This window comes from Ursus maritimus, unplaced genomic scaffold (genome assembly GCF_017311325.1).
Source record: "Ursus maritimus isolate PB19 unplaced genomic scaffold, ASM1731132v1 scaffold_16, whole genome shotgun sequence".
NCBI classification, from domain to species: domain Eukaryota; kingdom Metazoa; phylum Chordata; class Mammalia; order Carnivora; family Ursidae; genus Ursus; species Ursus maritimus.
Genome location: NW_024424008.1, coordinates 5,155,593 through 5,172,830, shown reverse-complemented (window position 1 = coordinate 5,172,830; position 17,238 = coordinate 5,155,593). Strand labels below are relative to the sequence as shown.

At 39.3% G+C, this 17,238-nt stretch overlaps 1 protein-coding gene across 1 annotated transcript in view; it reads right to left on the bottom strand.

The window, feature by feature from the left end:
- IPO7 (importin 7) overlaps positions 1 to 15,401 on the bottom strand; it is a 51,231-nt gene extending 35,830 nt beyond the window's left edge. Inside the window, exon 1 of the mRNA XM_008683794.2 lies at positions 15,202 to 15,401. Within this exon, the coding sequence (XP_008682016.2) occupies positions 15,202 to 15,285 (84 nt within the window). The 5' untranslated portion in view covers positions 15,286 to 15,401. The remainder of the gene's footprint in view (positions 1 to 15,201) is intronic.
- Between the last annotated feature and the right edge of the window lie 1,837 nt (positions 15,402 to 17,238).

Below are 17,238 nucleotides of genomic sequence, written 5' to 3'. Positions count from 1 at the left end.
GGTGTTCAGTTTGTGAAAATCAATCAACTGTACCCTTACAATGACTATTCTGTATGTATGTTACATTTAAATAGAAAATTCAAAATCAATAGCTTTGAACATACAATAAAAGTAGGATACAAACTATATGATAATACATTTATATGAAATTCCCATGCAGCATATACAGAAAATAATGAAATATACCCAAAATGTTAATATAGTTATCTCTTGGGCGGTGGGATTATAAAGGAGCTATTCTTCACACATTTTCTACTTTCCAGTTTATACTACAGACCCCAGACACTTTCATTAACAGTATAAAAAAGTTACTTAATGATTTCTAAATTTGTCATATTTGCTTCTGGTTTTTTTAAAAAAACAACTGTGTCCCTTCTTGAATGCTTTCACAGTTGCATTTCCTCTCCCCCAATACCACTACCATCTATGTCATCTCGTCCTTTCAGCCCAAGTTTAAGTATTTTTTCTGCACAAGTTCACATGGACAATAGTTTATTTTAGTTTCTTCTTTTTTTTTTTTTTTAAGATTTTATTTATTTATTCGACAGGACAGAGACAGCCAGCGAGAGAGGGAACACAAGCAGGGGGAGTGGGAGAGGAAGAAGCAGGCCCCTATTTTAGTTTCTTCTTTACAGACTTCCTCTCACACCAAATATTCCGTACGTTCTTAGAAACAGAAAAATTTCCTTTCGTATATAAAAAATTTCTTCTACATCAGAACCTGGAATTCTGTTACCCCAAAAATTATTTAAATGTTCCTGGTACATGACACCATGCCAGGAGCTGAGAATAGAAGGTTGAAACCAGGGGCGCCTGGGTGGCACAGCGGTTGAGCGTCTGCCTTGGGCTCAGGGCGTGATCCCGGCGTTATGGGATCGAGCCCCACATCAGGCTCCTCTGCTATGAGCCTGCTTCTTCCTCTCCCACTCCCCCTGCTTGTGTTCCCTCTCTTGCTGGCTGTCTCTATCTCTGTCAAATGAATAAATAAAATCTTAAAAAAAAAAAAAAAAAGAAGGTTGAAACCAAACAATAAGGTTCCATGACCTCATGGAAACTTAAGAGTTTAATGTTGAAACCAAACAATAAGGTTCCATGACCTCATGGAAACTTAAGAGTTTAATGTAAAGGATAGTGAAGATAATCAAACAAGTAATTACAATAAAGTACAGTAGAAGAGGTAGACACACCATGGGAGAATCAAAAGGAGAATCTTCTAACCTAGAAATAACACTTAAATTTAAGACCTGAATGGGAGTAGTTAAGTGGATCGAAGGCAGGTATTTGCCTTTTCTGGTATTCTAAACACAATTAACCACTATCACTTTCTTGAAACATCCTTCCAACTGCACAATTCACAGACCACTTTTCCTTCTCAGATTCCTTTGCTGGTTTCTTAGCCTATTTAAATTATAACTGCTCAGTCAGAGGTCATCTTTTACACTCCCCAGCTGATTTCATCCAACCGGGATCTTTAAATACTATTTGCCAGATACATTACTTCCAGTCCACGTCACTCTTAGGAGACCTATTTTAACATCCCTACCTTCACAGGCTTCTCAAATTTATTATGTTCAAAGTATCTTCTCCCCTAAAACTTAGGTTTCTACTTTCTTATACCACTTCTCCCCACCTTTTTCATCACTATCCTCACTTACGTTTAATACCTGAATGACATCTTTAATACTTCCCTCTTTTTTACCCCAATTCAATGTGTCAAGACCTGTCAATTCTATAACCAAAATACTTATATAATATACCCACTTTCTCCATTCCCACTAACATCAATCTAGCCCAAATGACTATTATCTTTCTTAATGTAAGTATTCCCTACCCCCACCATTCTCCATTTAGCAGCCAAAGGTCTTCAAAATTGTAAACCAATCCCCTTAAAAAAAAAAAAAACAACTTTTAAAAGCTTTAAAAAAAAAAATTTTATTTGTTTGTCAGAGAGAGAGAGAGTGAGAGCACACAAAGCAGGGGGAGCTGCAGACAGAGGAAGAAGCAGGCTCCCCGCTGAGCAAGGAGCCCTATGTGGGACTTGATCCCAGGATCCTGGGATCATAACCTGAGCTGAAGGCAGATGCTTAACTGACTGAGCCACCCACGCGTCCCGATAGCTTTCTACACTACTTCCCAAAGGCTATATAAGGAAGGGCCTGTATTAGTTTGCCCGTGCCTATTTCATCAGTCTCATTTAAAGAAACTTTCTTGCTTCCTACTGTCCCACCTTACCAGCCACCTTTAAGTTCTTTCAACAACAAACATGATTACTCCACAGTCCATGCTGTGACTGTCTACCTATAACACTCTTCTCTCCAGTGCTCCACCAGAGTTAACTGATTCACAGCTTCACATTCTTTGAGTCTCCACTTAAACATTTAGAGAAGGCTTTCCTGACTGATCATTCAAGCTAAAGGAGAGCTCCCTATTACGCTCATAATCTCCAGGGTTTTTTTCCCCATAACATTTATTACATATTTGTAATTATTATATTTATAGACTGGTTTATGTCTGCCTCTTCTGTTAATTAGATTTTAAGCTTCACTGATAGGAACTATACTATTTGTATACCCAGTTCCTCGTGATGCTAGGCATTTAAGGTATTCAACAAATTTATTAAATGAAGAACTGAAATGAGTCAACAAAAAAATGCCTTGGAAGCAGCAGTGATCACCTAGGAGTAGTGTAGTATAAAAGAGTATTTGTATTAAAGGGAGAGACAGATGAGCCCACAAAGGACACTACTATCCACACTACTAGTATGGCACTTTTTAGGCCATTTATATTATAGTATATATCTTATCTCCTGCATCAAATTATGAATCCCTGGAATGGACAGCAAAAATCAGACAAGTGATAAATACAAGTGATGTTACTTTCGACATTTTTAACTCTTGAGCAAGTTGCTTCAGTAAACCTAACATTTAATTACAAAATTAGTTTAACAAAATCTGCTTCATAGGATGGCTATAAGGAGTAAGTGAAAGAGGCACCTGGATGGCTCAGTCGGTTGAGCATCTGCTGTGGCTCGGGTCATGATCCCAAGGTCCTGGGATGGAGCCCAATGTTGGGCTCCCTGCTCAGTGGGGAGTCTGTTTCTCCCTCTCCTTCTGCCCCTCCCCCCAGCTTGTGCTCTCTAGCTCTCACTGGCTCTCTCTCTCAAATAAATAAATAAAATCTTAAAAAATATAGGAGTGAAATATATAAAATATTATAGTAAATGTCCAGATATAACAAATGTTATGTTGGGGCGCCTGGGTGGCACAGCGGTTAAGCGTCTGCCTTCGGCTCAGGGCGTGGTCCCGCCGTTCTGGGATCGAGCCCCACGTCAGGCTCCTCCACTGGGAGCCTGCTTCTTCCTCTCCCACTCCCCCTGCTTGTGTTCCCTCTCTCACTGGCTGTGTCTCTCTCTGTCGAATGAATAAATAAAATCTTTAAAAAAAAAACAAATGTTATGTTGTTTTTATCTCCATACACAGTAGAATCTCATCTTTCTCAGAGTATGTTCTAAAGTACGTAGGACATAAACTGAATATTGCCAAATGGTTCTTTAGTTCTTTAAATCTCCTATAAAATACAACATTTGTGTTTTTTGTATATACAGTGTTCTCTCAAGGTCCCAGTACCACAGTTTTTCCTTCTGAGTTGAAAAGAACTGCTTTCTATGATTGGAACCACAAATGAAGTTGTTGGATTATGTTTAGGGGTCATGTTAAAATAACAAAAACCAGGGGCGCCCGGGTGGCGCAGTCGTTAAGCGTCTGCCTTCAGCTCAGGGCGTGATCCCGGCGTTCGGGGATCGAGTCCCACATCGAGCTCCACATCGAGCTCCTCCGCTGGGAGCCTGCTTCTTCCTCTCCCACTCCCCCCTGCTGTGTTCCCTCTCTCGCTGGCTGTCTCTCTGTCAAATAAATAAATAAAATCTTTAAAAAAAACAAAAACAAAAACCACCACAACCACCGTTTTTGTTGGCTAGCCACATATATAGCCACAAATGAGTTAAAAATGAGCATGTGCCACTAACTATATCTTCCTACAAGCACAAAGGTACTCCATGAATATTACATTAACAAAGGACCTTTTTCAATTTCTAACTTAAGGTTTAAAATAAAAAATAAAACCCCAGGGGCACCTGGGTGGCTCAGTCAGTTAAGCATCTGCCTCTGGCTCAAGTCAGGATCTCAGGATCCTGGGATCCAGCCCTATGTCAGGCTCCCTGCTCAGTGGGAGTCTGGTTCTCCCTCCCCGCCCCATGCTCTCTCCCCTTCTCCAATAAATAAATCAAATTTTTTAAAAAATAAATAAATAAAATCCCAATAGTACTTGAAGGAAACCACGGTAAATATTTTTATCATCTTGTTGGAAAAAAACCTAAGCATGACACCAAAGACTGAAAGCCATAAAATAGTTTTTGTCTCAAGTAGATAAAGTAAAAATTGTAAATGCTCCACACCCCATCAGTATAAAGTGTTAAAAAAAAAAAAAAAAGGAAACTATCTGCAACATCTGAGGAAGAGTTAAAATCACCCCAAAACAAAAATTAGCAAATACATGCAGGCAAATTACAAAACAATCAGTACAAGCAGATAGTCCTACCCGAAAACAATGTACGCAATACATCAAAGTGCTAGTGAGGATGTGAAAACTATGGAACTCATACACAGTGCTGGAAGATGCATAAAACTGAACAACCATATTGGAAAACTGGCATTTTCAAATATGCACCTACCTTACAACCTAGCAATTTCAGCTTTATATATGTAAGAAAAGTGCTTGTGTCCACAGTAATACCTGTCCACTGACAAGTGAATGTATAAATAAACTGTGGTACAATTCACACAGTGAAATACTATACAATAACTTAAAAAAAATAAAGCCTAACTATGGAATCAAGCAATAATATGGATTTCAAAAACATGTTAAGAAGCTAGACTACTTGGCTACATACCATGTGATCCTATATATATGAAGTTCAAAGACAGGCAAATCTATCTCATCTATAGTTAACAGAAGTCAGAATAACAGTAACCTGAAGGAGGAAAGGTATTAATTGGGAAGAGTCTCATGGGAAAGTTCTAAGCCAATAGAGATGTTATATAAATTTTCATCTGGGGCACCTGGGTGGCTCAGTCAGTTAAGCGTATGCCTTTGGCTCGGGTCATGGTCCTGGGGTCCTGGGATCGAGTGCTGCCTTGGGCTCCCTGCTCCGGGGGGGGGGGGGTCTGCTTCTCCCTCTGCCCTTCCTCCCACTCGTTCTCTCAATCTCTCTCTAATAAATAAAAATCTTAAAAAAATTTTTTATCTGGATAATGGTACCTAGGTAAAAATGGACTGAGCTGTACATATATTTGAGCTTCATATCATATGTAAATTATCCCTCAATTAAAAAAAAAAATCAACAAGACTACTTTTACCTGAACATTAACAGCAGCATTATTCATAATAGCCCAAAAGTGGAAACAACCCACCAAGTGCACCAACCGACGACTGGATAAGCAAAATGTGGCATATCCATACACACGATGAAATATTATTTTGTAATAAAAAGAATGAAGTACTGATAGATGCTACAACATGTGTGAACCTTAAAAATACACTATGTGAAAGAAGCCAGTACTCAAGGACTGGGGATGTGCAGAGGGCAGAGAGGGGGACTGCTAACAGGTATGGGGTTTCTTTTTGGGGTGATGAAAATGTTCTAAAGTTTGTGGTGATAGCCGCATAACTGAATATACTAAAAACCACTGAATTGGAGGGAGCACCAGTGAGTTAAACATCTGCCTTTGGCTCAAGGTCATGATCCCAGGGTCCCAGGATGGAGAACCACATCAGGCTCCCTCCTCAGCAGGGACTCTGCTTCTCCCTCTGCCCCTGCCCCCAGCTTGTGCACCCAGGCTCTCATGCTCTCTCTCAAATAAATACAATCTTTTTTTGTATTATTTTTATTTATTTGACAGCGAGCCAGAGAGAGAGAGCACACAAGCAGCGAGTGGCAGGCAGAGGGAGAGGGAGAAGCAGGCTCCCTGCTGAGCAAGGACCCAGACACAGGACTCATCCCAGGACCCTGGGATCATGACCTGAGCCAAAGGCAGATGTTTAATCGACTGAGTCACCCAGATGCCCAATAAAATCTTAAACAAACAAACAAACAAACACTAAACTGGATACTTTAAGTGGTTGATTTCAATAAAGTTATAAAAAAAACCCTGAACTATGAAAATAAGTACTTATTTTGCTACTCTTCTAAATCACTTTGCCTTCAAAAATACGCAAGTACAAATTTAAAAAGTGCAACTGAGGAAAAAATGTTACTTTCAGACAGCTGAGCTAGATCAAGGGGTAAGAAAGAAAGGATGTTTCTGACATAAGAAATCATACAAGCAGGGGCGCCTGGGTGGCGCAGTCGTTAAGCGTCTGCCTTTGGCTCAGGGCATGATCCCAGCATTCTGGGATGGAGCCCCACATGAGGCTCCTCCTCCGCTAGGAGCCTGCTTCTTCCTCTCACACTCCCCCTGCTGTGTTCCCTCTCTCACTGGCTGTCTCTCTGTCAAATAAATAAATAAAATCTTAAAAAAAAAGAAAAGAAAAAAGAAATCACACAAGTAAATTCAACCTGGGGTATCTATCTACTTGCCCCATACAAATTTCCATCCAGCTGAAATCCCTAATGCCTTCTATTCTCCCAAAGAAAGTAACAAATGGACATAAAGTAATACTAAATATCAGACATGAGATTCTCAAGAAAATTCTGAGGAAAAGTAGATTAGCAATCACCTAGGCCTGGGATATGAGATTAAACTGTAAAGAGGGATTAGTGCACGTGGGTGGCTCAACCAGTTAAGTGTCTGCCTTCAGCTCAGGTCATGATCCCGGTGTCCTGGGATCAAGTCCCGCATTGGGCTCCCTGCTCAGTGGGGAGCCTGCTTCTCCCTCTCCCTCTGCACCCTGACTCATGCTCTCACTCTCTCTAATAAATAAAAATTACAAAATAAACTAGAAGGAGGGATCTTACTGGGATAATGAAAATAAATATTACAAAACTAGATTGTGGGGATGCCTGGGTGGCTCAGTGGGTTGGGTTAAGAGTCTGGCTTTGACTCAGGTCATGATCCCAGGGTTCTGGGATCAAGTCCTGCACCCAACTCCTTGCTCAGCAGGGAGCCTGCTTCTCCCTCTGCCTGCTGCTCCCCCTGCATGTACTCTCTCTCTCTCTCCGACAAATAAATAAATAAAACCTTAAAAAATAAAAAACTAAATTGTGGTACAATTTGCTAGATCTACTAAAAATCACTGAGTTTCACTTAAAACAGGTATATTTTATGGCATGCAAATAAAGTTTTAAAATGAAGAAAAAAAGACCATGAATCGGTACAATTATAAAACAGATCAAATAAAGATACACATTAGCTGTTCAAACAGGAAAACTTATCCTTTTAAGCACTAGGTTATCTCTAATAACTTTACGGCATTCTTGGGTATAGCAAACTATAACATATTTAAAAGAATTTCTATCACATATTAACTATTAAATTTATTATCACGTTGAAAAGACCTTCACGTTTTGGAGTAATTTAAAAGATAAATGTAAGTAAAAATATCTTTAGCATCATCTTTATCACAAAAACTCCTAAAAATCTGAGTAATTATGGTATTATTCCCAACAGTTTGGCAAACACTGACATAGACCTCAAGATGCTATAATAAATATTTTAGAGTATGAGTTAAGAGTATAAATGTACACTCTAGATGTTGACACTAATTACAGGCCCTTCTTCCAGTTCCTGGTTTCCAGCAATCAGAAAACCAGGAGAAATGAAGCAACAAATGGGTCATTATACACCATTAAGTAGAGCTAAAATTGCTAATACTCAAGTTTAAAGGCTGCTAACCACAACACAAAACTACCTTTCTAGACAACTTCTTACCTTCTCATTATTTGTCATTAACCTAGATAATTCAACATTCACCCTTAATCCATTTCATCAAAATTCTTCAACAGCCACAACTACATCTGCCTTTCCTTTACCTCCACTCCACCTTCCGGTACTTAAAACGTGTCAGACACTACAGAGATAAAAGATCACTGTAAGATAGCTTGGAGTATTACTAATTCTAATTGGACTAACCGGTAAAATTTTGAGTTAGGTCCTAAAGGATTTAAGCCCACAGAGATGGGGAGAAAAGATTTTTTTTAAGGAAAAAGAAGTATGGGATATATTTTTTAAGATTTGCTTTGACTTATTTGTCAGAGAGAGCACAAGCAGGGGCAGTGGCAGGCAGAGGGAGAAGCAGGGTCCCTGCTGAGCAAGGAGCCTGATGTGGGATTTGGTCCCAGGACCCTGGGAACATGACCTGAGTCAAAGGCAGATAGATGCTTAACCGACTGAGCCTCCCAGGCTTCGGTCCGGAAGTATGGGTTATATTAAAAAGATTAGTAAGAGAATGAACGACAACAATGAAAGACAAAAACTAATAGGTAAATTGTGACCACATCAAGATCTAGTATGTGGAACTTTTTTTTTTTTTTTAATTGTTTCACAGCGGCTCTTCATGTCTTCCAGCTTTTCTTTAAATAGCGGTAATACATAAATATTTTTCAATCAAGGAGTTTAAAATAACTTAATTACAAATTACTTTAGTAACCAAAAGAAAAAGCCCACTTTAAATGAAACTCATCATTAATATGCCACTGATAGAAACAAACAATAAGTAAAATAATATATACATCTACTATATCTGAAAAAGAAATTTTCTTATGTTAATCTGGTGTTACCTTTCAGATCTTTAACATGCTTTGTCACTGAATAAACTCCTGTGTAACAGCCAAAGTATCCAGGGACTTTCCCTCTCCCAAATTCAAAACAAAATCTCTACTTAGAAAGATTCCTAATTAAGGAACGTTACCTGCTCAGACCACAGAATATTCTGTCTTCCAAAAATATACATTATATTCTCATAAATATTTTACCGAATTTCTAGACATGCTAAATTGTACTATAAACATGCCATCATTTTGTACTTTTTCAGACCTAACATTTTCATTAATTGAACATTTCATAGGTCCTTTAATAGAACAAAATCAAACTCACCACTTATAAATAAAACATATCACTTATAGCAGTAATTGTAATCATCTGTGAAGATCCTAGAAGTGATTTAGGTAGTTTATGAATTTAAAAGGTAAACACCAAGTATCAAGAAACTTAGCAAAGCTAAGTCCACTTACTTTTCCCTTGTGCCCTACATAAAGCATTTGAGAAAGCATCATTTCTACCTACATAACCATTTTATAGCACATTAAGTTGAGGAACTGAAGGTTTAAAAAGGCTCCTAGGTAATAAGCCTTCTAATTCTACTTAGGGCATTTTTCTTGCTACAAGTATATGAGGGGAAGGAATACTGATGCTGAGATCACATCTGCCTTAAGCAAAGTCAGATTTAATAGCCTCCGTACCCAAAACTTAGACATAGCTTTATTATAACTCCCAACCACATGCATCTGTGATGGCTGTGTTGACTTTGAAACTCCAGAAAGGCAGGAAATCATAAATTTCTTTTTATCAACCACTCAGCTCAGTGCCTATCATAAAGACATTTGCTATTAAATGAACCAAGGGGGCCTGGGTGGTGCAGTTGGTGAAATGCCGACTCTTGGTTTTGGATCAGGTGGTGATCTCAGGGTCATTAGATTGAACCCCGGATCAGGCTCTGCGCTGAGCACCAGTCAATTTAAGAGTCTCTCTCCCTCTGCCCCTCCCTTGCTCTCTGTCTCTTTCTCTAAAATTAAAAAAAAAAACAAAAAACAGATTGGGAACTGTTATTCAGAATAAACATTTCAAAAAAATTTCCCTGACATTACATTTTATTTATTTATTTTTATTTAAAGATTTTATTTATTTGAGACAGAGAGAGAGAGAGCACAAGCAGGGGGAGCGGCAGAGGGAGAGGGAAAAGCATGTGGGGCTTGATCCCAGGACTGTGGGATCACTACCCGAGCTGAAGTCAGACACTTAACCAGCTGAACCACCCAGGCACCCGACATTACATTTTTTTTTTAAATAGCTTATTTATTTATTTGAGAGTGAGAGAGAGAGTGCACAAGTGGGGGTGGAGGAGCAAAAGGACATGAAGAGGAAGAAGCAGACTCCCCACTGAGCAGGGAGCCCCATGCAGGGCTCATAACCTGAGCCGAAGACAGATGCTTAACTGACTGAGCCACCCAGGTGCCTCTCCTGACATTACATTTTGAAAACTTTAGTTCAAACGTAAGCTTCATAAGTGAGAGGACTCTGTCTTGTGTACAGTATCAGATCCCCAGTATAAAGACAGATTTTGCCACATGACAGGCAAATGTTTTGAAAATATCCGAAAACAATCAAGAAACAATTAGCTGTTGAGTGTCCATTCTCAGCAAATACTCCAAGATTAAAAAAAAAAAAACCCTTCATCTACAGATTTTATTCCCATTGGAGAAAAGTTCAAAGTCCATGAACTTTTAGAGAAGAGACAGCAATCACCTAGTTCAAATAAAAATAGTTAAAATCTAAGGAAGAATACATAAAACTAGGTGTTAAAAAGGTGAGTTTTCAGTTTACAAAGTATCACAGAAGGTCAGAGTAGGAAAAAATGGCATTTAAGATGGGATTAATGAGATTTGTGAATAGGAAAACTTTTAGTTTTAGGTGGTAAGAGCTTAAGGGGGGGGGGAGCATGAGCAAAGGTTTGTATAGAAAGGTTTCCCCTGAAGAATACTGGCAGTGAAACACTGGCAGCGAAATCAGGAAGAATGCAGAGACTATTGTCTATTACAATAATCTGCCAAAAACCTTCAGAGATGTCTTAACTTTATCTTATAAATGAAGAAACAAGTATTTCTGAGTGAGTGAGAGTAGGAAGTAGCAGTCTCTGGAAACATAATAAACAATGTTGAATGAATGAATACCAAATATCATATATTTTAGATTTCCTTAAAAAAATTTTTTTTAAAAGATTTTATTTACTTGAGAAAGAGAGTGAGCAAGAGAAAGGGCACAAGCAGGGACAGGAGCAGAGGGAAAGGGAGAAGCAAACTCTCCTGCTGAGCAGGGAGCCCAACACGGGGTTCAATTCCAGGACCCGGGGATCATGACCCAAGCCGAAGGCAGACACTTAACCGAACTGAACCACCCAGGCGCCCCAAAAACCAAAAATTTTAAAACTGTACTTCTAGATATACAGAAGTCAACTGATCTCAAAGTATATAATTTAAATGACAAATGAGATTCCTGCACACACATCAACTTTAAAGACTGAAAGACATTTCGATTACGTAAGTTCTTCTCTTTGCATACAACAAGCATTTACTCAGAGTCCATAGTGTGCCAGGCACTGTGCTTATAATTGTGCCAATTTTCACGTTACAATAATCTATCTACTAATGATCTCAGTGTTCAAATAGGCACTTGTATTCCTTCTCCATTACTGCTGATCATTTTCCACTGAAATATACAACTACTATAGTTAGACTGAGACAGGGAATAAAAGGTACGACATGGTAGACGGGTTAATCAATTGGCACTTATGCAGTAATTCAAATAACCTGAAGAGAACTTAGGAGGTGCCAAATACCTTCCTGAATTTTTTACATGCATCATTTCACCCAACCCACATGACACTATGACATATATACTATTACTACTTTTATTTTGTACATAAGGAAAATGATGCTTACAAGTTAAATAACTTTCCTAACATCCCCAGCTAGTACAGAAGGCTTCATAGTTACATAAAAAAAGAAAAAATCAAATAACCATGGAGGTTTTCAATTATATTTCCAAGAGAGCTTGTACTTTTTATTGGTCTTCTCCAGTCTTTGAGGCAAAGATTGTTATATGAAGATATTTCAAATTGGGAAATACAATGTGATCAAAAAAATGTAACAGCAATTAGGAAAAAAAAGGATCAAAATTTGTGCCATGCTACAGAGTAAGTCAGTGGGGAATACCAAAGTTAATCTTTTTTTTTTTTAAAAAAGATTTTATTTATTTACTTGAGGGGGGGCAGAAGCACGGGTAGCAGCAGGCAGAGTGAGAGGGAGAAGCAAGCTCCCCGATGAGCAGGGAGCCCGATGCAAGGCTTGATCCCAGGACCCTGGGACCCTGGGACCCTGACCAGAGCTGAAAGCAGACATTTAACCGACTGAGCCACCCAGGCGCCCTAATACTAAAATTTATCTCAAAAATATCTGCCAAAAAGAGTCTTTACTGTGGTCTCTAGCAGTCTAATGGAACTTCCTTATCTATATGTAATATAAAAAATATAAAAATGCTCTAAAAATCCTTGATTTGGGGGTGGTATAACAGAGCTAAAGGCTATATTATTATATGCTATAATTAAGTAAAGCTTAATACTGACAAATCAAAGAGTTGCAGTAACAAAAGACAAAAATCCCTTACCTTGTGAAACTCAAAAATTATACTGGTGAGAATAAATAAAATATTTATGATAAACCAGTGCTATAGAGAAAATTAAATGAAGGGAGATATAGAGTGTCTGGAGTGTTGTAGTCAGGGGAACTCGTCAGTGATATGGAGACAGCTGAACGATGACAGAAGTGCGAGATCAAGTCTGGGAGATCACTGAGTAAAAGCGGATCCAAGCAGATGGAACAGTTAAGTGCAATCACTGTGAGGCAAGAGCACTCTGTTTTTAACTATCTGCACTATAATACTTTGATAACATTTACAATTTTTACAGTTAGTGATTACTTCACTTAGCTGAAGAGATTCACTCAAACGTCAATCATCTTTTTCTTTTAACTAAATGAACCAAAATATAATTCAGTTGAATAAAAACAGTACGGAATGATTGCTTCATCCTGTCTTATCCAAAGTGAGAAGAGCCTGACGGAAATAAAATGTTACTTCCTCATTCTTACTACAGTCAAGCTTCTTCATCAAGACTTATCTGGGATCTATTTCCTAAATCAAGGTTCTGCCACAAAAAAAGTCAAAGCAAGTAAGTATTCAAATGGAAGCACTTCATTAAAATGGAATGAAGACTAGAGCTGAGAAAAGTTACCTTAGGAGAATTACTAAAAAATTAAGATGGAATAATTGAAAGAAATTTGCAAAATGTAAATAGCTAACAATCACAAAAATACAGGATAGACCACCAATTTTCTTTAACAGAAAAGCAGCGTTCACTATTCCAGAGTATTCCAAAACCCTAACGGAAGCTTAAGAGTTAAGTAAAAAATGCTATGAATACTATTTTGATTATTCATCTTCTAAAAATCAGCTTGTGAAATATTTATTCCCGGTCTCAATTACAAGATGTCAGTGTATATAACTAGACATTCAATACCTGCTTGAGGAATGAATGAATTTCAAATTTTTCTGTAAGGGAACCAACTCTTTTTTTCAATATTTTTTAAAATTAATAATTACACAAGGCATGTTTAGTCCGAATAATAAAATCATTGTAGAAATCAGTGTAACTAAACTTTCAGGGTGCCTAAACTTACACATGTATTAATACTTCATAAACAAAATAATGTTCATCTTAACCTGTGTCTATCACAAAACAAATCAAAATAAAAAGTGACCCATAACTTCCTCCACAGTTTCATAATGGTTCAAAATGGGAATTTGTTTCAGTGCATTATTTTATACCCAAAAGAAATCTAAACTCCTCCCAAGGTGACTTTGAGCCTAAAAATTTGAGCATGGGGGCTGGGGGGCTGGGGTCTGGCTGGTTCAGTGGGTGGAGCTGGGGCTCATGATCCTGGAATTGTGGGCGGGAGCCCCACGTTGGGTGCAGAGGTTACTTAATCATAAAATCTTTAAAAAAATTTTTTTGAACATCACTCTTGGTATGATCTAATGACGGTCGCACTTATATATACAAGATTTAACTTTTTTATTTTAAAATAATTTTACACTTGATTTGTCTAAACTCTGTGGGTAGTCGTCTTAAAATTTAAGTTCCTTGAGGGCAGAGATCTCTAAAAAGAGCATTGTACATTGAAGATGTCCAATTAGGAATAGTCCTGTGGCTGCTTTTTGTAAAGTCAATATAAATAATGTTTTTAAATGAGTTTCCTACCAGCTAAGAGGAGCATAAAATGAAGTTCTACTTTAAAGAGGGACTTCTTTCTCCGTTTAAAAATAAATGTACACTGAACTTCACTAAAGCTTGCAGACTCAGTGGGTTACCAAAAGACAATTATTAACTGGCATAGGAAATTACAGGGGTCCTTTTAAGCCTTTAAAATACTCACTAAAATATAAAAAGTTGCAGAAATTTAGAAACAAATAATGAAACTGAAGATAGTACAATAATATACCCACATATTAAGGCTGTTTATTTTCGGTGGTCTCCCGAAAATAAAGGGGAAAAAGGGAACCAATCCTCCACGAGTTGATAAGGAGCTTGGCACGTTTCAAGGCACCCTGCCCTACACTGTCCCACTCGATCGTCACAGCAACCTTGCGGCCTAATTTTATGAATGGGAGAAACTCAGCATCAAAAGGTTAAGCGACTTGCCCAAGGTCAGTCAAGAAAATGAGTGGTTCGGCTCTACCTAGAAGGGCGCACTTCACCTGACACTTACTAGCACATGCCCGGCCTCCCCGACTGAGGCATCAGCAGAGTCGAACAGTGCATCAGACTGACTGGGGAGCCCACACTACCCTCGTCCTGCCGGAGAGGCGGGGGCTTGCCTCCGAAAGCTTCCTCCAGCCGCTCAGCGCAGGAAGAAAGTTGTGCCGATCGCCGATCAGCCCAGTGAAGTGACAAGCTGACAGGCGCGGCCCCCGAAAGGCCAGCGCTGCATTCCCAGGAGCCCCTCCGAACCCGGCGCCAGCGAGACTGCTCCCGGAAACGTCTGAAAACCCTCCCAGCGAGTCTCGCCCCCTCCTGGGCGCGAGGAACGAGCTGGGAATGAGCCAGAGGGCGGCCGGCCGCCCGAGCCAGCCATGTGTCCAGCCCGTCACGCCCGCCTCGCCTCAGCCGGCTCCTCGTGCCGTGACCGCAGCCAGAGGCCCAGCTCAGGATCCGACGCGAAGGCTGCCTTGGCCGCCACCACCGCCGCAGCAGCCTGAGGCGCCCTAGCGTGGCACTCGCAGTCAGGTCCCCGCCCCACCCCTCCAGCTGGGCCCCTCAGCGACGCCGTCCGCGCCTCTGGCCAGGCCCAGAGGGCTCGGCCTGCCACCGTCTTACTTCATTGAGCTGGCGCTCCGCGGCCTCACGCAGGGCTGGGTCCATGGTGCCCCGCAGGGCCTCGATAATGGTGTTGGGGTCCATCGCAGCGCGGACTCGGTCAAACCCGGGGCTCGGGTGCTACTGGGCCAGGAATAGCGCCGCTCACTGCGCACATGGACCCGCCGCGCTCCGCAGCGGCAACCGGCGCGAAAGGAAAGAGAAGCGCCAAGGCCCCGGATAGAACCTCTTCTCCTCGGCGTGGAGGCGGGAGATGCTCCAGCCACTTCCTGTCGGCGCGCGCGCGGGGCACCTTGGGAGATGTAGTCCGCGAGAGCATTCCGCAGCCCACGTGGCCGTGAACTGTCGCTCCTACAGACAAGTCTTGCTTTTCAGAAAGGGAAAATGTTCAAACAGCGCAGAAAAAATTTAAAACAATCAAACGCAAAAATTTCCCATAGTAATATACCTATGGTGACCGTGAGGTGAATCTGATGCCATGTGTGATGCGATCCATTGCTAGCAGCTTTGTAATTGAAGATAATCTTTTGAAAAGCAGTTTGGGATGTGTTTCTAAATACCAGAAAAATGTTCATAATCTTTGCCCCAAGAATTCCCATTCATGAGACTGTACCCTCAGGAAATGACACAAAAGATTAAGTGAGCTTTACGTGTGAAAGGTATTATAACATTACATATTTATGATTACCAAATACTAAAAATAGGGTTTTTATTGAGTATCCAAATTTTGGTAGGAACTTTATATAAATCACCTGTAAATGCAGAATAAGACATAATCCCTATTAGAATCCCACCTTCTTTAAAACAGTTAAAGAAACAGTTTCAGAAAGGTTAAATAAGTAGCCCAAGTTCACTTGGTAAGAAGTTAACCTAGGATTTCAAATCCTAGATTGTTCCTGTTTTGGAAGTTCTCATTCTCTTCACTCAATCACTCTGCCTTTCAAGAGAAATGTCCATATGGGGATTGTTAAGCAAATTAAAAGAATTCAATCAAATATTTCACAGCCATTAAAAATGACAATATTATATACATTGTAACAACACAAAAACAGTTATGTGAGGCTATGGCTTTGTAAAATGGACAAAAACTGGGAAACAAAGCGGGCAAATGAAATCAATTGATTTTCTAGGATGGTGAGATTTTGAGTAATTTCCTTTTATATTTGTTACCCTTGTAATAAAGTTATGTAAACATATTTACTTAAAATGAATCATAAGTCTTCAAATGCAACTTGTTAAAAGATCACTTATTGTTTTCAGTTTGCAGAAAGGAGAAAGGGGGGCACGAAGGTCTTTCCCTGGAATAGTGGACTTTGCAATATTAATATCTCTTATATGCCAACCATTGTGCCTGGAAGTGATAATTTAAATATAATTTAAATATATCAAATTTAAATATAATTTAAGCGATAATTTAAATTTATTAAATTTAAATCTAATTTAAATATAATTATTCCTAATTTAAAAAAGAAGAATCCAAGGCTCACATGAGCTACTTAAATTGAAAAAGATCATAAAATTTCCATAATATAACCTGTTGTTAGCTCTATTAGTGTACTGATACAATCTGTTTAATAATTTCCTCTCCCTAAGGCTTCTGACTGGCTCAGTAGCAAGAACATGCAACTCTTGATCTTGGTGTCATGAACTATTGATCTTGGGGTCCTGAGTTCAGGCCCCACATTGAGTCAACACCTAGAGATTACTTAAAAAATAAATAAACTTAAAAAAAAAAAAAGGAATTTCCTCTCCCTACCCATCCCTCAATTGTGAGAGCCTTAAAAAAAATTAAGGATTATGTTTTATTCACTTTTGTATCCTTATGTTCTACCTGGAAGCTTAAATGTCTGCTAAGAGTTCAATAAATATTTTAGAGAATAAATGAAGAAAGGAATGAACGACCTATTAATGACTTGGTGGCTGAGCCAGAATTGAAACCTCAATCTTCATGATTCCAAAGGCAGTCCTCTTTGCACTAGTATGTATCTATATTAAATTCCAGAATTGACTTGTACATTATGAAATTGTGACAATTAT